The sequence below is a fragment of the Artemia sp. Qi Xiang Cuo genome, chromosome 12, assembly GCF_049724085.1.
Source record: "Artemia sp. Qi Xiang Cuo chromosome 12, ASM4972408v1, whole genome shotgun sequence".
Classification (NCBI taxonomy): Eukaryota; Metazoa; Arthropoda; class Branchiopoda; order Anostraca; family Artemiidae; genus Artemia; species Artemia sp. Qi Xiang Cuo.
This window is the reverse complement of record NC_142805.1, coordinates 6,161,027-6,185,222: the sequence shown is the minus strand read 5'-3', so window position 1 is coordinate 6,185,222 and position 24,196 is coordinate 6,161,027. Positions and strand designations below refer to the sequence as shown.

Sequence of the window (24,196 nt, the reverse complement as noted above, 5' to 3'; positions counted from 1 at the left end):
TTTTTAAAGTTATAATATCGTGATGAGGGTTTTGGAATTTTACTTTCTATGACATTATTTGGATTATAAGAAAACTTTTGGTTTCTTGTCTTTTTTGTAAAAAAAAAAAAAAAACACTTATTATTGCCCAATCAAGCTTTAGGTTGGACATAACATAAATCATCCAAAAACTATATGTAGTATCTGCAATCTAGTCTCACTGTAGCCAGGAGTAAGAGACTAAACAAAATCTGCAATAATTTAAGCACAACAAATTAACACTTCCGGAAGTCTGTTCTACAGACCCCACCGGAAAGGATGTGAAAAACGTCTTTTCGAAAGGAATTTGTCAATTTTCAGGTCATACTCGGACAACCCTGTTCTTGGTGTATTTCCTCACGTGTGCATACTCTGAACATCAACCACTAACATTTGTACCAAATCAAAGTATACTTTCGTCGTCAACAAAAATCAGACCAAATAGACACCCCTAAGTTTCCTCGGTATCTTCAACCGTATTAACAAAAATAAGATGTGTTTTCATAAAAGGTTAAACTTTATACTTTCAGTCAACTAGCAAAAGATAGCAAGCTGTTAAATAAAACAAAAACACGAAGATAATGATGAAAATATATCCAATGTGCTTGACAAGAAAGAATGGATGCCAAAAAGTTTCCTGTGAACACAAAATTACATACAACAGGAAATTTTTCTCTAGCTCAAATTCTTCTAAATAAATTTTAACATGATCATTTTAATAAACATATAACATTCTTACACACTGAAATATACAAAGGCTTTTCACTCAATGTGACTTCTTAGATGATTAGATAACCCAGAACTTGAAACATAACATTTCTTACATATACCACATTCGAAAGGTTTTTCTCCAGTATGAGTTCGTTGATGAATAAATAGGTATGCTTTTCGGTAAAATGTTTTCTCGCATAAATTACATTCAAAAGGTTTTTCTCCAGTATGAGTTCTTTGATGACGAGACAAATTAGGACTTGTTGTAAAACATTTCTTACAAATATCACATTCAAAAGGTTTTACCCCCGTATGAGTCCTTTGATGAGCAAATAGATTGGCTTTTTCTCGGAATGTTTTCTCACATATGTCACATTCAAAAGGTTTTTCTATAGTATGAGTCTTTTTATGACGAGATAAACTGGCACTTGTAGTAAAATTTTTCTTACAAATATCACATTCAAAAGGTTTTTTTCCAGCATGAGAAACCTCCTGTTTTGCCAAATCATTTTCAGCAAATTCAAAAATGTGACTTGGCATCTCATTTTGACAATTCAAATCCACTTCTTTTTTTAGCCATATTTCTGTCAAACCTGGAATGCTAGGTAACCCACTTTCTTGTTTGCTCATATTGTTATCAGAAGACGTTGTAACAGGGAGAACTAAAATAATATAAAATTCGCTCAAAATAAATCACCAAGTCTTATATTTTTAGCCCTTTTTTTAATTGGTACAGAACACAGCTTTTAACGTTTTTAACCTTACAATTTTTTTTTATAAAATTAGTAGACTCTTAACTCAATACTTAAATTAAAAATACCAATTTGAAGCATTATTCTTATAACAGTTTGAATTATCTATTTAGTATCTCAGAATGTTGGTTGTAAGCCAATATACTTGAGTGTTGATTTGTCTTAAAAAAAAACATTACTGTACCTAAATATCCATGTAATATACTGTAGTTTCTTCAAATAGGTGAATTATATTTATCTCTGGAACTTTTTATATTTTTGTAGTACAATTAAACATTCTAAATAACTTGACACTACATCCGAAGAGTTTGTCAAAGGTGGTAAAAAGAACTAGAGGATGTATTTATTTTATTTTCGGCGGGAACCAGACGATGATCCATCCTGCGCGGCACCAATGGACGATGGGATAAATGACGTAGTCCAACACGATCTGTCAGCAGCTGCAGCCTCTTCTGCAATCTTTAGCCAGTCCTTGTCCCAACGACCTCCGTGTCAGCGGAAGCCACCCCAAGGATCCAGAACATTCTTGAATGTCTGCCAGAGATTCTTTCTTTGGCCACCTGGTCTCCATTTCCAAGCTGGATAGGGGTTCGCAGGTGAGGACCCCTGCGGGATATGGTACCAGCTGGCGGCGTAGTGTGTGTCTAAGGAATTTCAGTCGTCGTTGTTTTATGATTACCGAGAGGGGGGGGGGGGGCTTTTGGGCACACCCCCTTCAAACCTCAACGTTTGAGATGTGAGACCATCGGCTGACCCGTAGTATGTGCCTCATGCAGCGATGGTCGAATACTTTTAGTGGACGTGTTTCTTTGACCTTTAAAGGCCAAATTTCACAGGCGTACAGCAGGATTGATCGAACAGTGTCCTTTTAGACGTTCATTTTCATTTTGATACAAATTTAATGTCTATTCCAAAGTGACTTCTTAAGGCTTGTGAAGACACCCCATGCCTTTCCTCTTCGAGCTGTAACGTCAGCCTCTGCACCTCCGCCTGGTGTTAGGATAGAACTACGGTATCAGAACTCTTCAACAGTCTAGATGGTTTCACCCTCTAGTTGGATATCTGGGTGGTTTGGGCCATTTGCTTTCGTGACTTTTGTTTTAGACTTGCTGATCATGAGGCCAACTTTCTTTGATGTACAGGAGACATCGTTGACCATCTTTTGGAGCTCAGCCGACGAGCTACTCATGATACCCACATCGCTTGGGAAGTCAAGGTCTGTCAGGGCGATCGAGTTGTCTCTAATCCTTCTCTATGCTCCGTTTTGTCAAATCCTCCAAAGAAAAGTTTTTTTATATTTCCCAAATGTCTTAGTATATTTTCCAAATATCTGAATGGTAGACATTTTAGGTAGCATATTGTAGGTAAGGTGTGACTTCCGCTCTCTTGGTACCATCACAAATGCGGGAAATAAATTTTTATTGAGAGAAATAAAGGCGTTTCTGGCTATCATAAAGACGATAAGAAAAACTATTCTAGTTGCAAGAAAGAAACACAAATCAAGTCTCACAGAACCGTATCCACCTATAACATAACAAATAATAATATTCGTTATGCAATATACTAACATTATTATAATCCTATATACGAACAATTTTTATTTCTGTCTTTCAAATCAAAAGGCTGCATAAGGCCATGAAGGCTTTAAGAAATCATAAGAAAACATCAGATAAGATTAAGTCGCTGATCCAACTTCGTTGGGTGCACTCTAATTTAAATTTTTCAAAAGGCAATATTTACTGACAGGCCCCGTTTTTATTTGATTCTAAAATTGCGGCTATAGCCCAATATAAATTATTCAATTACTTTGGTAGCAGTTTTGCCAAAAGTGAAATTAAGTTTTTTTTGAAGCAAATGATTAAACAACAGACTTTTACACCGGCATATCATTAAGGCAAATTATTTCTAAAAAATCGTAAACGAGTTCCTAAAACCAGAAAAAGTTTCCAAATAAAATTAAGTTTATCATTTTATTCAGGATTTCAATTGAGATACAACATTTTATATCTTAATAATAAAAAAACCATATGGGATTATTATTAACTAATTTTTTTCAAATGTAATCTGACCATTCAGATGCAATAAACATCCATCGTTCGCGCTCTGGCAAAATTTCAATAGAAGTTTAACATAAAACTTCTCATTTTGGACATACATTAAATATAAAATGTAAGGATATATGAGGCCTACCATTGTCTCCGTCGATGTTCGACTCTAGTTTAAGATAGTCAGCATTATTTTGACCATCTCCAGAGATGCCAGGAGAAACAGCAATAAAATTTACTTCGTTTTCCATTAATAGCATAGGATGTAAACTTTCAAAATTTCTTTTATCATCATTTAAAGATGTGTCCTCAGCTTCTACAAAGATTAGAGTAAAAATAAAAATAATACGCTTACAACAGAACGAGTTGGTTAGTCATAAAAGATTTAGAATGTCACACAAATTTTATATGATTGTTCAATGATGATTAAAGTTGAATTGATCATCTCAGTACTTTAAAAACTCCATAAAATATAAAGAAGATGAAGAGCAAAAAGTCTGGATAAGAAACAATGTTATCAGGATAACAGCCAATAATCGTGAGCTGAGTCAAAAACTTTATTCATCAAAATTGAAGCAATAGGTGCTACCGAGTAACCACCTGACCACCTATAGTAACAGACAGCTTAAGACTTGTAAAACCAAATTATGAATAGTCAGAAAAATTTGGTATTTCAAGCTTATTGGTGACTCACTACTCTAGTTTCTATGGTGATTGGAAGGAATGTTGACTGGTGTTTTGAGTTAATTAAGAGAAAAAGTTTATAAAGAAAGCCAATTAATGGGAATTTAAAAAGAGCTAGAAAACCCCACAAATTAGCACTGAATGGGAATGAAAAGAGTATCATTGAAAAAACCATTGTCATACAGAACGTCCCATAAATAAGATTAAATGAATATCCCATTTGGAAGATCTAATACAACGAAATAATTTAAATTCAAAGCTAATTCACAACAGTAGATGCTATTCATTTTGATTTGATTTGTATTGTATTTTACTTTAGAATCCTTAAAAATTTCAAAAAAGAGCATGAGACCTTGATGAGTCTTCTGTTTTTTTTTTAGCCACAAAAGGGGCACTGCAACCCTACAGGGGTGTTGAAATGGACAATAAAAAATTTGAATTCAGCCCTATGTTGCTCAATGGTTTTGTTCAAGACTGTTAATTTTACCATTGGGTATTCTTTGACAAGAGCATAAAGTCAATATCGTGTTAAAACTTCGGCTTGATCATTGTTTAAATTTTGAGAAAATGAACTATTGTCAAATTTAACCGCATTGGGATTTTTAAAGATTTAAACAAATATTTGAGAATTAAAAATTTTTTTATCTTGTTGCTGATTGTTTTCCTTTTTTGGCGATTTATAAGCTTTAGCTCTCGGCTAATTTGTTACATTTATCTTACAAAGTTTTTTTTTAAGGAGCCTGACTCCTTTAGTAGACTACCATCGAATAGTTTACCTGATAAACGTCTAAGAAGATATTAAATAAAAAAAAGTTTTTTTCTACAGTAAACAACTAGCGACTTTAATACTTCAACCGAACAGAAATAATTCTGTATATGAGGGCGGTGGTCCCCTACTAAATACTCCTCTTTTCACACTACTGTTTTTTAGTACTTATAAAAAAGGTTCTGATTCTAAATAAACATCCATTGTGTTTTAGGAATCATTAATCATAAATTGGGACAAAAGATCCCAGCGTAAAGAGCAATGTATTGAGGAGGGTCCCTTATATACCGAATAATTTTTGTTCCTTTTAAGTTTTAATATTCCTCCTTACTTTCTGTAGAAAAAATATTATTTAAATTCTGACAATTTTTTAAGTAATCTCAGGAAATCCACCTCCCCTCCATAAAAATTCCTGCATAGAAGTAGAAAGGGGGGTACCAGCGCGAACGGGACTCCTAATATGGGCATAGACTCCCTAGGGAGAACACGTGGTTAATGGGGTCAATGACCTTTTTTTCCAACGTCGAGTCCCATCCCTCACCCCTGCTGCCATCTACAATTTAGTTTAATGCTGACGGGACTCCTAATATGGGCATAGAGTCCCTAGGGAGAACACGTGGTTAATGGGGTCAATGACCTCTTTTTACAAGGTCGATTTATTTGTTGTTGTTGTTGTAAGTGCACGCTCTCAGCGAATGTCAGGGTGTCCAGAAATAGGAAACAGTATTTGTTGTTGTTGTTGTTTTGGGCACGCTCGAGGCGAATGTTATGAGTTTCCAGAAATAGAAAACAGTTAGATCACGTGTTGCCTTTGCACGTTCTCAGCGAATGTCATGGTGTCCAGAAATAGGAAACAGTATTTGTTGTTGTTGTTGTTTTGGCCAAGTGCACGCTCTCATCGAATGTCAAGGTGTCTAGAAATAAGAAACAGTATTTGATGTTGTTGTTATTTTGGCCAAGTGCACGCTTGAGGTGAATGTTATGAGTTTCCAGAAATAGAAAACAGTTAGATCACGTGTTTCCTTCTCAGCCAATCAGAGGGCTGGCTTACATATTAGCGGCGGAGGGAATATGAGGAAAGGATTTTTGCTATAGTTTTATTAGTCTGTGAATAGAATTCACTAAGTTTTTAGTTAGCGGTGTGATAACATGAGTGAACAAGTTGAGTTAGAAATATCCTTTTATTGTGACTGTTCTATTTGTAAAGGTCATTTTCATGATTTTGAGTATTCACATGAACCTACTGCATGTTTAGACAGCATAGAGGCAGTGATAAAAGTGAAGAATCTGGAGGAAATGAGAAGAAAAATTATATGTGATACGGAGAGAAATTTATACCGATTGCAAGTAAGCTCACATAAAAGAAGGGTTGATATGACAGAAAAGGAAGATCGAAAGAAGAAGAGACTGGGAAAAGAGGGCTTTCTCTATAGTGTAAAAGACAGCAGTGAAAACCCAATGAAAAATTTATATAGTGCAAGATATAACACTATATATTATGATGAATGCGTTCGAAGAGAAGAGAAAAAGCGAAACTTCAAGAGGCAGCATAAGAGGCCATTCTACGAAATAGATTTTAAACAACGGAAACCGTTGTGGAAGAGTTCTCATACACGATTTAATGATAAATCTGATTATTTATATGCATAGAAAGTTTAACATTGTAATCATACAATAAATTTGATTGTACTATTTTTATTTTCTCATAGTAGATATGTATAGAATAAGAATACCAGCAGAGACTTCTTTACATGAATAGTTCAGTTTTATTAGGTCACTCCATAGAGTGTTATCAGTCCACAACCAAGTTTTCTATCAATGATAAAAAAATTAATGATTCTTCTAAATATTTTTATTCATTTGTCAAATCAATGTATATAACGCTTTTTAAATATAAAACATCATTATCATCATCTTCAACCTCCTCATCCTCAATAGTAATTTCCTCAATTTGAGGATGAGGTATTGTAATTATTTGTATGCTGTCATCTTCGTCACTGACTATTTCAATATTTCTCAAGGGGGGCATATCTACATATAGACGATCATCGTCCTCGATACACATTCTTCCAGAAGGCCCTCTCCTCACTAGATCATCTGACGTGTAAGATAATCCTTCAGACGTATAGTGGACTTCCATTATATCATGAGCATCATCAATGCATATATCACACAAAAGCATTTCCTCCTCATGTGTGAGATCCCACTCGCTCCAAACATTCTAAAATATTGAGTGCACTATGGTCAAACCCTAAAGTTTATGATCAAAAATCTGCAGTAGTTAAGATTTTACGGGAATAGTTTATTTTCGAACAAAGAAAATTTATTTACAATAATTTTATTACAAAAAAATTGTGTTGTGGTGCAGCGGTTTGTTGTTGTTGTATTATTAATAGTTTTAGTAGTTGAACTAAAAATAACGATACTATTAAAATTTTAGATGAATTTATCTCTCTTTGGGCAACTAAATACAGTAATAAGATATGATAGCGTCAACAAAGTGAAAATCCGCATAAGAACTCCAAACAGTTTCGAGTCATATTTTTCTAACAGTAAATGCTTTTAGAAAGGAACTAAAATTAACATTCTACATCATAAACACTATTTAAGTAAGAATCTTTTAGAAATTATTGGGTGGAAATTTGAGCTATGTCATCACATAGCAACAATAATTAGCAGCAGAAAACAATAATTATTTATTATTTTTCCAAGTACATAGAGATCCAGAATTTCTTAAGTGATTCTTTGATGCAAGGTGTTTCAGATTTAATTGAAAAAACTTTTTCGCTTGCTGACCAAAGGTCTGCGTTGCGCAGATACCAATATCCTAATTCAATGCCTTCGGTCGGGAGTGCAATGCGTGGTTGGGGGACAAATCATCTGACGCTTCCCGTGTTTTCCCCCCCAGATTTCTCTAGGTACCCATTTAGAGCTGGGTCGACTGTGGCTGAGCTTACAGGGTCACGACATTTACCCCCATTCCAAACCAAACAACCAGCGAAACCAGGGCTCAAACTCCTGACCTCACATAAACTCATATGATTTCAAGTCTGAAGCGCTAACCACTCGGCTGGGAATTGGAATGGGAAATCCCCCCCTAAAAATGGAGCCCACGAAATCATGAAGAAGGTAAATACACTTATTTTCATAAGTATATGCCTTTGACGTTAATGAATTTATAATCAATTTTAGAAATTAATTAATTAGATTAGTATATTTGTATAAATGATTTTTAAACAACTTTTTATTTTGAACTCTTTCCACATAACACATATTTTTCATAGTTAAGAGGGGAGGGATACTGTCAGATATGGCACACTGAGATTCATAGCTATAATGTCCTTATGAAAATAAGGCCCCACTTGACGGTTGTATATCTAATTTGGAATGGGGAGGGACTGATCTACAGAATTGGTATTTTTATAGCCATAAAATAACTAGACACAAACATTCAGATTTTCCCACAGTTAAGGGGAGAGAAGTAAAGGTCAACTGTGAAGATATTTAGCCTAAGAAACTAGAATATGACGTTACAACCCTTCGCTAATAACTAGTGAAAACCAAGAACTCAAACGCAGATGGACTACTGTTCGCTATTTACTACATTGCAGCTACTGCTGCAACCATGATAACTTGATGATCATTTCTATCAATGCATATATCACACAAAAGAATTTCCTCCTCATGAGTGAGGTCCCACTCGCTCCATACATCCTAAAAGATTGAGAACACTATGATCAAACCCTAGAGTTTATGATCAAAAACCTGCAGTAGTTCAGATTTTACGGGAATAGTTTATTTTCGAACAAAAAAATTGTTTTTACCATAATTTTATTAAAAAAAACTAGTGTTCTGGTGCAGCGGTGAGTTGTTGTAGTTGTATTAATATTTGTAGTAATGGAACTAAAAATAACGATACTATTAAAATTTTAGATGAATTTATCTCTCTTTGGGTAACTAAATGCAGTAATAAGATATGATAGCGTCAACAAAGTGAAAATCCGCATAAGAACTCCAAACAGATTCGAGGCATATTTTTCTAACAGTAAATGCTTTTAGAAACGAACTAAAATTAACATTCTACCTCACATAAACTATTTAAGTAAGAATCTTTTAGGAATGATTGGGTGGAAATTTGAGCTATGTCATCACATAGCAACAATAATTAGCAGCAGAAAACAATAATTATTTATTATTTTTCTAAGTTCATGGCGATCCAGAATTTCCTATTTGATTCGTTAATGCAAGGTGTTTTAGCTTTAATTGAACAAAACTTTTTCCATTGCTGACCATAGGTCAGCGTTGCGTAGATACCAAGCCCTGAAATCCATGTATTCGGTCGGGTGTGCACTGAGTGACTTGGGGACAAATTATCTGATGTGTCCCGTGTTTCCCCCCCCCCAGATTTCTCTAGGTACCCAGTTAGAGCTGGGTCGACTGTGGTTGAGCTTACAGGGTCACGACATTTACCCCCATTCCAAACCAAACAAACAGCGAAACCAGGACTCAAACTCCTGACCACATATAAACTCATATGATTTCAAGTCTGAAGCGCTAACCACTCGGCTGGGAATTGGAATGGGAAATCCCCCCTAAAAATGGAGCCCATGAAATCATGAAGAAGGTAAATACACTTATTTTTATAAGTATATGCCTTTGATGTTAATGAATTTATAATCAGTTTTAGAAATTAATTAATTGGATTAGTATATTTGTATAAATGATTTTTAAAAAATTTTTTATTTTGAACTCTTTCCACATAGCACATATTTTTCATAGTTAAGAAGGGAGGGATACTGTCAGATATGGCACACTGAGATTCATAGCTATAATGTCCTTATGAAAATAAGGCCCCACTTGACGGTTGTATATCTAATTTGGAATGGGGAGGGACTGATCTACAGAATTGGTATTTTTATAGCCATAAAATAACTAGACACAAACATTCAGATTTTTCCACTGTTAAGGGGAGAGAAGTAAAGGTCAACTGTGAAGATAATTAGCATATGAAACTGGAATATGACGTTACAACCCTTCGCTAATAACTAGTGAAAACCAAGAACTCAAACGCAGATGGACTACTGTTCGCTATTTACTACATTGCAGCTACTGCTGCAACCATGATAACTTGATGATCATTTCCACATAATAAACTCAGCCTTGAAGAGATTTGGGATTGAACACCAAATTAAACAAATGAGAGACAAACAAGGTTAAAATAATTGATCCCGAGTGACCTTAGAAGATATAGCCTTCTTTGAAGTTGCAATCGTCTTTAAGAATCGACAGATTGTTAATGTTTAAAGTTTTACGTTTCTTATAAATGTAATAAACAGGATTACTTAATATTTTTCAATATAACCATAATTTTCATGTCTAAAATTCATCAATTAGTCGGAAATTTGTTTTTTTTTTACATACGGGGCGAGATTTAATGTCCTTGGTAGTAGTCTATACAAGATTTAATGTCCTTGGTAAAAGCATATATGAGATTAAGAATTGATATTTTTATAGCAATAAAATAACTAGACACAAACATTCAGATTTTCCCACAGTTAAGGGGAGAGAAGTAAAGGTCAACTGTGAAGATATTTAGCCTAAGAAACTAGAATATGACGTTACAACCCTTTGCTAATAACTAGTGGAAACCAAGAACTCAAACGCAGATGGACTACTGTTCGCTATTTACTACATTGCAGCTACTGATGCAACCATGATAACTTGATAATCATTTCTAATTTTAACAATTCCTTGCATACATCTTTCAAACATAATAAACTCAGCCTTGGAGAGATTTGGGATTGAACACCAAATTAAACAAACGAGAGACAAACAAGGTTAAAATAATTGATCCCGAGTGACCTTAGAAGATATAGCCTCCTTTGAAGTTGCAATCCTCTTTAAGAATCGACAGATTGTTAATGTTTAAACTTTTACGTTTCTTATAAATGTAATAAACAGGATTACTTAATATTTTTCAATATAACCATAATTTTCATGTCTAAAATTCATCAATTAGTCGGAAACTTGTTTTTTTTTACATACGGGGCGAGATTTAATGTACTTGGCAGAAGTCTATACAAGATTTAATGTCCTCGGTAAAAGCATATATGAGATTCAGAATTGGTATTTTTATAGCAATAAAATAACTAGACACAAACATTCGGATTTTCCAACTGTTAAGGGGAGAGAAGTAAAGGTCAACTGCGAAGATATTTAGTCTAAGAAACTAGAATATGACGTTACAACCCTTCGCTAATAACTAGTGAAAACCAAGAACTCAAACGCAGATGGACTACTGTTCGCTATTTACTACATTGCAGCTACTGATGCAACCATGATAACTTGATAATCATTTCTAATTTTAACAATTCCTTGCATATATCTTTCAAACATAATAAACTCAGCCTTGGAGAGATTTGGGATTGAACACCAAATTAAACAAACGAGAGACAAACAAGGTTAAAATAATTGATCCCGAGTTACCTTAGAAGATATAGCCTCCTTTGAAGTTGCACTCCTATTTAAGAATCGACAGATTGTTAATGCTTAAATTTTTACGTTTCTTATAAAGTAATAAACAGGATTACTTAATATTTTTCAATATAACCATAATTTTCTTGTATAAAATTCATCAATTAGCCGGATATGGTTTTTTTTACATACGGGGAGAGATTTAATGTCCATGGTAGAAGTCTATACAAGATTTAATGTCCTTGGTAAAAGCATATATGAGATTTAGAATTGATATTTTTATAGCCATAAAATAACTAGACACAAACATTCAGATTTTCCCACTGTTAAGGGGAGAGAAGTAAAGGTCAACTGCGAAGATATTTAGCATAAGAAACTAGAATATGACGTTACAACCCTTCGCTAATAACTAGTGAAAACCAAGAACTCAAACGCAGATGGACTACTGTTCGCTATTTACTACATTGCAGCTACTACTGCAACCATGATAAATTGATGATCGTTTCTAATTTAACAAGTCCTTGCATACATCATTCAAACATAATAAACTCAGCCTTGGAGAGAGTTGGGATTGAACATCAAATTAAACAAATGAAAGACACACAAGTTAAAATAATTGATCCTGAGTTACCTTAGAAGATATAGCCTCCTTTGAAGTTGCAATCGTCTTTAAGAATCGACAGATTGTTAATGCTTAAACTTTTACGTTTTTTATAACTTTAATAAACGGGATTACTTAATATTTTTCGATATAACCATTATTTTAATGTATAAAATTAATCGATTAGCAGGAAACTTGTTTTTTTTTAACCACGGGTCAAGATTTAATGTCACTGGTTGGAGTTTTTACAATATCCAATGTACTTGTTAAAAGCATACATGAGATGTAATGTTTTCGGTAAAAGTCGGTACTTAATTTAATGTCCAGTTTTTATAAAGGGGGGGGAATTAAGTGGTATTAATGAAAATGACGGCACATCAACCGAAAACCGTCAACGAGAACTCCGATTAACCATCACCAAAGTGTCACAATGCCGTCAGTGCACCAACACCCCTCGGAAAATAGGGGGAGGGAATGAGTTACTCAGAATCTAGAAGGCCATATTTTTTCACTGAAAATAACAAAATTGATATTTTTCAACGACAAATGCTACTAGACTAAATCAAAGATGAGTAGAAATAATAACGAATAATTGTTCAAACTTAAATTTTCTGTAAAGTTATGTCTAGCGATAAACCTGTTAGAGTGACAAAAACTTTTTCTCCACAAGAGGACATTTTTAACTAAAAATAAAGAGCTACTATTCTAAATCAAAGATATTATGAAATAATAACGAATAATTGTTCAAATTTAAATTTTCTGTAAATTTATGTTTAGCGATAAACTTTTTAGAGACACAAACTTTTTTTCCACAAGAGGACACTTTTCAACTAAAAGTAAAGAGCTAATAGACTAAATCAAGCATTTGCTGAAATAATAACGAATACTTTTTCAAACTTAAATTGTTTGTAAAGTTATGTATAGCGATAAACTTGATAGAGTGACAAAAACTTTTTTTTCACATGAGGACATTTTCAACTAAAAGTGGAGCGAGGGTTGAGGCAGGGGCATCCCCTTTCATGTACAGAATAATTTTTGTTCGTCTTAAGTTTTAGTGTTGCTTCTTACTTCCAACTGAAAACTTATTTTTAATTTGATGTTTTACCATTTTTCAAATCATGCCATAAATATCCGCTTGAATAGACCCTTTCTTATCAGTTTAATTCGATATGAGTACTGATTCGATTCGAACAGCAAACATTCTTTCTAGTCTTTAGACTTTTCAAGCATAGTAAACTTGATTACGGTATGTAATTTGTAGGGCCGGTAGTGTTTTCCTTCAAAAAACTTTCTCGTACAGCTAACCGTTGATGTGAAACTATAAAACTAATCCATTTTAAATATTTGCAATTGGAATAAAAAGCAAATTCTGTGGGGGTGCTTGCTCTTGAAATCCCCCCCCCCCCGCCCCCCAAACTCAAATTTTCCAGAGGATGTTAAAATCCTCCACTGAAAAGCCATATTAAGAGCTACATTTGTGAGGTTAGGTTAGGTTAGATTAGATTAGGTTTAGGACTAGCAGGTTCGGTTAGGTTAGATTAGGTTAAGTGGCTGGTCACTTAACCTAATCTAACCTAACCTAACCAGATATTCCTAGACCTAATCTAACCTAACCTAACCTAACCTCACAAATATAGCTCTTAATAGGGATTTTCAGTGGAGGATTTTAAAAGCCTCTGGAAATTTTGAGTTTGGGGGAAGGGGGTGTTGGGGATTTCGATAGCGAGGGTAACCTAACCTAACATGTTATTCCTATATCTAAACTAACCAAACCTCACAAATATATCTCTTAGTATGGCTTTTAAGTGTGTTTTCCAACGAAAATATTTAAAATATGATGTAAATATGTACTAGCTACTAAAGTTCCGTTTTTTTTATAGTTTCGGCAAGCAGGTTTTCCTACGAAAATATTTAAATACGATGAAAATACGTTCCTAGAAATTTTGAGTTTGGAGGGAAGGGGAGATTTTAAAATCCTCCGGAAAATTTTAGTTTGGGGGGGGGGTGGGGGATTTCAAGAGCTAGGATTGAGGCGGTGGGCAGCCCCACTCCTAAAGACTTTTATTTCTAGTCTTGCATATCAAAGTTAAAAACCATAGTTTTCATGCTCCCTCCTGTGAATTGGTCACTATCCACTTTAATTTCCAATCAAATGAGTCCTTTTCAAAGTTTCTGTGACGACTCCTTCTATACGAAGTGCCCCGGCTATGAAGAAAAAACCAAAAACAACATATTGTGCCCACATCGTTCTTTACTTAGGCAGCACTAGCGCTCTGCATATTATTAGTTACGATTCCTTTTTTTCTTATTTTTATGCGTTTCTGTTCTTTTCTGGTTTTAATCTGCATTGAACATGTATCGTTTGATGCAATTACACTATATGATGTAAGAAGTTTTGTTTTGAGTCCTTTCCCCATGAGTGTTATGTGATAATTCCCACGAGTGTTAAGTGATAAATAGAAAGGTAATTATTGTTCTAAAATCGTCATCTAGCACGATTTTCGCAAATAAATAACCGTTAGGTCAGTATATTTCAGGATTTTGAAGTTTTAGAAATCAATATAAGCTGAAATATAGAAAAATATAAAAAAATAATGGTTAGTTCTTCAAATGTATGCTCCCCAACGTTTGATGTAAGTTCAAATAATGTGTTGTTTCGATGTGTATTCAAACCAAAAAAATGTAAAATACAATGAGCTATTTACCCTTGATTATAAATCAAATCCTTAAAGTAAGGAGGTTAAGGATTGGCGAAAAAAAAGGAACTTTCAGTGAAAACTCACAAATATAGCTCTCAATATGGCGTTTCAGTGTGTTTACCAATGAAAATATGCAAAATTCAATGAAGATATGTTCCCCCAGAAATTTTTGAGTTTGGGGGGAAGGGAGATTTTAAATGACTATTATATTTGCTTTTTTTGTGTGCACTTTTTGACTCTAAAATGTGAATTCAGCCCATTTGGGTCTGTGGTAGCTAGTACGCCCCCACAGAATTTGCTTTTTATTCCAATTGCAAATATTTAAAATGGATTAGTTTTATAGTTTCACATCAACGGTTAGCTGTACGAGAAAGTTTTTGAAGGAAAACACTACCGGCCCTACAAATTACATACCATAATCAACTTTACTATGCTTGAAAAGTCTAAAGACTAGAAAGAATGTTTGCTGCTCGAATCGAACCAGTACTCAAATCGAATTAAACTGATAAGAGAGGGTCTTTTCAAATGGATATTTATGGCACGATTTGAAAAAAAAAGGTAAAACATCAAATTAAAAAATAAGTTTTCAGTTGGAAATAAGAAGCAACACTAAAACTTAAGACGAACAAAAATTATTCTGTATATGAATGGGGATGCCCCCGCCTCAACCCTGGCTCTACTTTTAGTTAAAAATGTCCTCTTGTGAAAAAAAAAGTTTTTGTCACTCTAACAAGTTTATCACTATACATAACTTTACAGAAAATTTAAGTTTGAACAATTATTCGTTATTATTTCAGCACATCTTTGATTTAGTCTAGTAGCTCTTTACTTTTAGTTGAAAAGTGTCTTCTTGTGGAAAAAAAGTTTTTGTCACTCTAATAAGTTTATCGCTAGACATAACTTTACAGAAAATTTAAGTTTGAACAATTATTCGTTATTATTTCATCATATCTTTGATTTAGTCTAGTAGCTCTTTACTTTTAGTTGAAAAGTGTCCTCTTGTGGAAAAAAAGTTTTTGTCACTCTAACAAGTTTATCGCTAGACATAACTTTACAGAAAATTTAAGTTTGAACAATTATTCGTTATTATTTCTACTCATCTTTGATTTAGTCTAGTATCATTTGTCGTTGAAAAATATCAATTTGGTTCTTTCAGTGAAAAAATATGGCCTTCTAGATTCTGAGTAACTCAGTCCCTCCCCCTATTTTCCGAGGGGTGTTTGCGCACTGACGGTATTGTGAAACTTTGGAGATGGTTAATCGGAATTCTCGTTGACAGTTTTCGGTTGATGTGCCGTCTTTTTCATTAATATCACTTAATTCCCCCCCCCCTTTATAAAAACTGGACATTAAATTACGTACAGGCTTTTACCAAGAACATTAAATATCATGTATGCTTTTACCAAGGACATTAAATCTAGTATAGATTTCTACCAGGGACATTAAATCTCGCCCCGTGTGTAAAAAAAAAACAAGTTTCCGGCTAATTGATGAATTTTAGACATGAAAATTATGGTTATATTGAAAAATATTAAGTAATCCCGTTTATTACATTTATAAGAAACGTAAAAGTTTAAGCACTAACAATCTGTCGATTCTTAAAGACGATTGCAACTTCAAAGGAGGCTATATCTTCTAAGGTAACTCGGGATCAATTATTTTAACTTGTTTGTCTTTCATTTGTTTAATTTGATGTTCAATCCCAAATCTCTCCAAGGCTGAGTTTATTATGTTTGAAAGATGTATGCAAGGAATTGTTAAATTAGAAACGATTATCTATTTATCATGGTTGCAGCAGCAGCTGCAACGTAGTAAATAGAAAACAGCAATCCCTCTGCGTTTGAGCTCTTGGTTTTCGCCAGTTATTAACGAAGGGTTTTAACATTATATTTTATTATCTTCTGCAAAAATATTCGCATATGACCTTTACTTCTCTCCCCTTCACTGTTTGAAAATGGAAATGTTTGTGTCTAGTTATTTTATGGCTATAAAAATACCAATTCTGAATCTCATATATGCTTTTACCGAGGACATTAAATCTTGTATAGACTTCTACCAAGGACATTAAATCTCTCCCCGTATGTAAAAAAAAACCATATCCGGCTAATTTATGAATTTTAGACATGAAAATTATGGTTATATTGAAAAATGTTTAGTAATCCTGTTTATTACTTTATAAGAAACGTAAAAATTTGAGCGCTAACAATCTGTCGATTCTTAAAGAGGATTGCAACTTCAAAGGAGGCTCTATATTCTAAGGTCACTCGGGATCAATTATTTTAACCTTGTTTGTCTCTCGTTTGTTTAATTTGGTGTTCAATCCCAAATCTCTCCAAGGCTGAGTTTATTATGTTTGAAAGATGTATGCAAGGAATTGTTAAAATTAGAAATGATTATCAAGTTATCATGGTTGCAGCAGTAGCTGCAATGTAGTAAATAGCGAACAGTAGTCCATCTGCGTTTGAGTTCTTGGTTTTCACTAGTTATTAGCAAAGGGTTGTACCGTCATATTCTAGTTTCCTAGACTAAATATCTTCACAGTTGACCTTTACTTCTCTCCCCTTAACTGTGGGAAAATCTGAATGTTTGTGTCTAGTTATTCTATGGCTATAAAAATATCAATTCTGAATCTCATATATGCTTTTACCAAGGACATTAAATCTTGTATAGACTTCTACCAAGGACATTAAATCTCGCCCCGTATGTAAAAAAACAAGTTTCCGACTAATTGATGAATTTTAGACATGAAAATTATGGTTATATTGAAAAATATTAAGTAATCCTGTTTATTACATTTATAAGAAACGTAAAAGTTTAAACATTAACAATCTGTCGATTCTTAAGGACAATTGCAACTTCTAAGAAGGCTATATTTTCTAAGGTCACTCGGGATCAATTATTTTAACCTTGTTTGTCTCTCATTTGTTTAATTTGGCGTTCAATCCCAAATCACTTCAAGGCTGAGTGTATTATGTTTGAATGATGTATGCAAAGTATTTTTAAAATTAGAAACGATTATCAAGCTATCATGGTTGCAGCAGTAGCTGCAATGTAGTAAATAGCGAACAGTAGTCCAGTTGCGTTTGAGTTCTTTGGTTTCCGCTAGTCATTATTAAAGGGTTGTAACGTCATATTCTAGTTTCTTAGGCTAAATATCTTCACAGTTGACCTTTACTTCTCTCCCCTTAACTGTGGGAAAATCTGAATGTTTGTGTCTAGCTATTTTATGGCTATAAAAATACCAATTCTGTAGATCAGTCCCTCCCCATTCCAAATTAGATATACAACCGTCAAGTGGGGCCTTATTTTCATAAGGACATTATAGTTATGAATCTCAGTGTGCCATATCTGACAGTATCCCTCCCCTCTTAACTACGAAAAATATTTGCTATGTGGAAAGATTTCAAAATAAAAAATTGATTAAAAATCATTTATACAAATAAACTAATTCAATTAATTAATTTCTTAAATTGATTATAAATTCATTAACATCAAAAGCATATACTTATAAAAATAAGTGTATTTACCTTCTTCATGATTTCATGGGCTCCATTTTTAGGGGGGGGGGGAGATTTCCCATTCCAAGTCCCAGCCGAGTGGTTAGCGCTTCAGACTTGAAATCATATGAGTTTATATGTGGTCAGGAGTTTGAGTCCTGGTTTCGCTGTTTGTTTGGTTTGGAACGGGGGTCAATGGCGTGACTCTGGAAGCTCAGCTAGAGTCAACCCAACTCTAAATGGGCACCTGGAGAAATCTGGGGGGGGGGGGACACAGGAAACGTCAGATGATTTGTCCCCCAACCACGCATTGCACTCCCGACCGAAGGCATTGAATTAGGATATTGGTATCTGCGCAACGCAGACCTTTGGTCAGCAAGCGAAATTTTTTTTTTCAATTAAATCTGAAACACCTTGCATCAAAGAATCACTTAAGAAATTCTAGATCTCTATGTACTTGGAAAAATAATAAATAATTATTGTTTTCTGCTGCTAATTATTGTTGCTATGTGATGACGTAGCTCAAATTTCCACCCAATCATTCCTAAAAGATTCTTACTAAAAAAGTTTATGTGAGGTAGAATATTAATTTTAATTCATTTCTAAAAGCATTTACTGTTAGAAAAATATGAATCGAAACTGTTTGGAGTTCTTATGCAGATTTTCACTTTATTGACGCTATCATATCTTATTACTGTATTTAGTTGCCCAAAGAGAGATAAATTCATCTAAAATTTTAATAGTATCGTTATTTTTAGTTAAACTACTACTACTACTACGACTACAACTCACCACTGCACCATAACTCTATTTTTTTGTAAGAAAATTATGGTAAATACATTTTTTGGTTCGAAAATAAACTATTCTCGTAAAATCTGAACTAATACAGGTTTTTGACCGTAAACTCTAGTATTTGATCATAGTGTTCTCAATCTTTTAGGGTGTATGGAGCGAGTGGGACGTCACTCATGAGGAGGAAATTCTTTTGTGCGATATATGCATTGATGATGCTGATGATATAATGGAAGTCCACTATACGTCTGAAGGATTATCTTACACGTCAGATGATCTAGTGAGGAGAGAGCCTTCTGGAAGAATATGTATCGAGGACGATGATCGTCTATATGTGGATATGCCCCCCTTGAGAAATATTGAAATAGTCAGTGACGAAGATGCCAGCATACAAATAATTACAATACCTCATCCTCAAATTGAGGAACTTACTATTGAGGAGGAGGTTGATGATGATGATAATGATGTTTTATATTTAAAAAGCGTTATATACATTGATTTGACAAATGAATAAAAATATTTAGAAGAATCATTTATTATTTTATCATTGATAGAAAACTTGGTTGTGTACTGATAATACTCTATGGAGTGATCTAATAAAACTGAACTATTCATGTAAAGAAGTCTCTGCTGGTATCCTTATTCTATACATATCTAGTATGAGAAAATAAAAATAGTACAATCAAATTTATTGTATGATTATAATATAAAACTCATTATGCATATCAATAATTAGATTTATCGTTAAATCATTTATGAGAACTCTTCCACCACGGTTTTCGCTGTTTAAAATCCATTTGGTAGAATGACCTCTTATGTTGTCTCTTAAAGGGCCACTTTTTCTCTTCTCTTAGAACATATTCATCGTAATATTCAGTGTTATATCTTGCACTATATACATTTTTCATTGGGTTTTCACTGCTGTCTTTTACACTAGAGAGAAAGCCCTCTTTTCTCAGTCTCTTCTTCTTTCGATCTTCCTTTTCTGTCATATCAACCCTTCTTTTATGTGAGCTTACTTGCAATCGGTATAAATTTCTCTCCGTATCACATATAATTTTTCTTCTCATTTCCTCCAGATTCTTCACTTTTATCCCTGCCTCTATGCTGTCTAAACATGCAGTAGGTTCATGTGAATACTCAAAATCATGAAAATTACCTTTACAAATAGAACAGTCACAATAAAAGGATATTTCTAACTCAACTTGTTCACTCATGTTATCACACCGCTAACTAAAAACTTAGTGAATTCTATTCACAGACTAATAAAACTATAGCAAAAATCCTTTCCTTATGTTCCCTCTGCCGCTAATATGTAACCAGCCCTCTGATTGATTGAGAAGGAAACACGTGATCTAACTGTTTCCTATTTCTGGACGCCTTGAAATTCGCCTTTAGCATGCACTTACCCAAAACAACAACAACAACAAATACTGTTTCCTATTTCTGGACACCTTGACATTCGCTGAGAGCGTGCGAAGGCAACACGTGATCTAACTGTTTCCTATTTCTGGAAACTCATAACATTCGCCTCGAGCATGCACAAAACAACAACAACAACAAATACTGTTTCCTATTTCTGGACACCTTGACATTCGCTGAGAGCGTGCACTTACAACAACAACAACAAATAAATCGACCTTGGAAAAAGAGGTCATTGACCCCATTAACCACGTGTTCTCCCTAGGGACTCTATGCCCATATTAGGAGCCCCGTCAGCATTAAAATAACTTGTAGATGGCAGCAGGGGTGAGGGATGGGACTCGACCTTGGAAAAAGAGGTCCTTGACCCCATTAACCACGTGTTCTCCCTAGGGAGTCTATGCCCATATTAGGAGTCCCGTTCGAGCTGGTACCCCCCTTTCTACTCAGAGAGATTTTCCTATGTAAAATTCCCCCCCCCCCCATCCCTGAGAAATTATCCCCGGAATATTCCATCTTTTCTGCGAATTCCCACCAGAATATTTCTTGTGGATGATTCTGCCCGAAAAACAATTCTTAGAATACTTTCATTTGAAAAAAGACTTATTTTTCAATTTAAATTATGATTCTTTCAGATCATGACATAATCCCTCCATAGTTGATATTCTTTTTTCCCAGAAATTCCCTCTCCGACAAAGGTTTCAACCGTGGAAAATTTCCTGTGGAGAATTTATCCCTGTAATAATTCTCCCATGAAGAGTTTCTCCCGCGGGAAATCCCCCCCCCCCAAAAAAAAATTCCAACTCTGCTATATGTATATATATATATATATATATATATATATATATATATATATATATATATATATATATATATATATATATATATATATACAAATTCCATATTTTTAAAAATGGGAGATTGAGAACTCAACAATAAAAGTGAAACATTTGTTACATATATTACATTGGAAAGGTTTTTTACCAGTATGAGACACCCCCTGTTTTCCCACGTCATTTTCAGCAAATTCAAAAATATGACTCGGCCTCATTTTCAAACAGTTTGTGGTAACGAACTGTAAGTACGGAGCAACCTGGCTCAATAGTAACCAAAACTCTAAAAAACAGAATTTCAATACCAATACATACGTCAAAAGAATCATACTTTTATGCTGATTTAAAATATATAGGTTTCATCAAGTTTAGTCTTACCCAACAAAAGTAACAAGCCTGAGAAATTTCGCCTTGTTTTCGGAAAAAGGGAGAAACACCCCCTAAAAGTCATATAATCTTTATGAAAATCATACCATCAGATTCAGCGTATCAGATAACCCTATTGTCGAGTTTTCAAGCTCATATATGGAGAAATGTCGAATTTTGTATTTTGAGTGTGTTTTTTTTCCCAGGGGTGATTGTATCGACTCAGTGGTCCTAGAATGTCGTGAGAGGGCTCATTCGAACGGAAACTAAGAGTTCTAGTGCTCCTTCTGAGTGACCATAAAAATTGGAGGGCAACTTGGCCCCCTCCCACGCTCATATTTTCCCCAAAGTCACCAGATCAAAATTTTGAGATAGCCATTTTGTTCAGCATAGTCAAAAAATCTAATAGCTATGTCTTTGAGGACAACTTAATGCCCCAGAGTTACCAGGGGATAGGCTGCAAGTTATAAACTTTGCCCATTGTTTCCATATAGTATTGGTTATTGGGAAGTATACAGACGTTTTCAGGGGGAATTTTTTCTGGGCGGGGGTGGGGGGTCATGGGGGTTAGATGGAAGGGTCTTGCCATGGAGGAACTTTTCATGGGGGAAGAGAGTTTCCATGAAGAAATAAAATAAAAAAACAAGTTTTTTCAACTGAAAGTAAGGAGCAACATTGAAACTTAAAATGAACAGAAGTTATTACGTATATGAGTGGGTTCGCCCTAGTCAATACCTCGCTTTTTACGCTAAAATTCAAATTGTTGTTCCAATGATTTAAGAATGACCCCTGCATCACAAAAGCCCTTTAATTAGAATAAATAGCTCTTTTGAAAGTACAAAAAAAAAACTTTAGCGTAAAGGGCAAGGTATTGACTAGGGGGCGAACCCCCTTATATGAGTATTAAGCGTAAAGCGTAAAGAGCGAGGTGTTGAGGAGGAGCAACCCTCCTCATATACGTAATAATTCCTGTTCGTTTTTAGTTTAAATGTTGCTCCTTACTTTCAGTTGAAAAAACTTGTTTTTTTTGTTTAAAATGGATAAAACTAAAACTTAATGAATATTTGGAATAAGCATAAAAAGCCAATTACCTTGATCTTTCTTCTGTTATAAAAATTCCATATTTTAAGTTTCGGTTACTATTGGGTTGAGTTGCTTCTTACTTACAGTTTTTACCACAAACTCTATGATAACCTCTAATACATTTCATGGTTAAACCCATAGCTATGACCAAGTAAAGAACAAACCTCAGCAAATAGTACGCAAAAATTTTGAATTGTATTTTCTGCAACACTGTTCAGTGAAAACCCTTTTTTTACACTTGCTGATTTCAAAATCCCAATTATTAAAAAGCATGTAATTATTAATTTTTTTGAACTTAAAAAGAACATAAATTATTACGTATGTGAGTGGGGTTGCTCTTCTTCAACACCTCGCTCTTTACGCTAGTTTGAATTCTGTCCCAATTCTTTAAGAATGACTCCCAAAACACCATGTTCTTTTAATTAGAACAATAAGAACCTTTTTTAGAAGTACTAAAACACTTTAGTGTAAAGAGCGACGTACCATATAATTGGAATATTCGGAATCAGCATAAAGCCAATTATTTTGATCTTTCTCCTGTTATCAAAATTATGTATTTTAAGCTTCGGTTACTGTTGGGCTGAGTTGTTTCTTACTTAAAGTTTTTCCCACAAACTCTATAATATCCTCTTTTACGTTTCATGGTTAAACCCATAGCTATGACCAAGTAAAGAACAAACCTCAGGAAATAGTAGGCTACACAGAAAATTTTGAAGTGCATTTTCTACAAAACTGTCCAGTGAAAACCCTTTTTTTACACATCCCATTTCAAAATCATTTCCCATTTCAAAATCCCAATTATTAAAAAGCATGTAATTATTAATTTTTTAAAACTTAAAAAGAACATAAATTATTACGTATGTGAGTGGGGTTGCTCTTCCTCAACACCTCGCTCTTTACGCTAGTTTGAATTCTGTCCCAATTCTTTAAGAATGACTCCCAAAACACCATGTTCTTTTAATTAGAACAATAAGAAGCTTTTTTAACAGTACTAAAAACTTTAGTGTAAAGAGCGACGTACCATATAATTGGAATATTCGGAATCAGCATAAAGCCAATTATTTTGGTCTTTCTTCTGTTATCAAAATTATGTATTTTAAGCTTCGGTTACTATTGGGCTGAGTTGCTTCTTACTTAAAGTTTTTCCCACAAACTCTATGATATCCTCTTTTACGTTTCATGGTTAAACCCATAGCTATGACCCAGTAAAGAACAAACCTCAGGAAATAGTACACAAAAATTTTGAAGTGCATTTTCTACAAAACTGTCCAGTGAAAACCCTTTTTTTACATATCCCAATTCAAAATCATTTCCCATTTCAAAATTCCAATTATTAAAAAGGTTAAATATAATGTTAGGTAGGCGAGTCGGTCACTATTGTTTTATTCTATTTGAAAAAAAGCAGTAATTTTATTAGAAAAGTACAAAATGCCTTTAAACTAGCACAAACTCT

General features: G+C 34.1%; 1 protein-coding gene across 6 annotated transcripts in view; it reads right to left on the bottom strand.

Moving 5' to 3' along the window:
- Positions 1–24,196, bottom strand: part of LOC148945701 (uncharacterized) — a 180,497-nt gene that overhangs the window by 37,915 nt on the left and 118,386 nt on the right. For 5 of the 6 annotated variants that reach the window (XM_089098022.1, XM_089098021.1, XM_089098023.1 and 2 more), the window contains exon 3: positions 3,672–3,842. The exons of the other annotated variant lie outside the window; for it this stretch is intronic. In XM_089098022.1, coding sequence (XP_088954148.1) covers positions 3,672–3,842 — 171 coding nt within the window. The remainder of the gene's footprint in view (positions 1–3,671; positions 3,843–24,196) is intronic. 6 annotated transcript variants of the gene reach the window in all.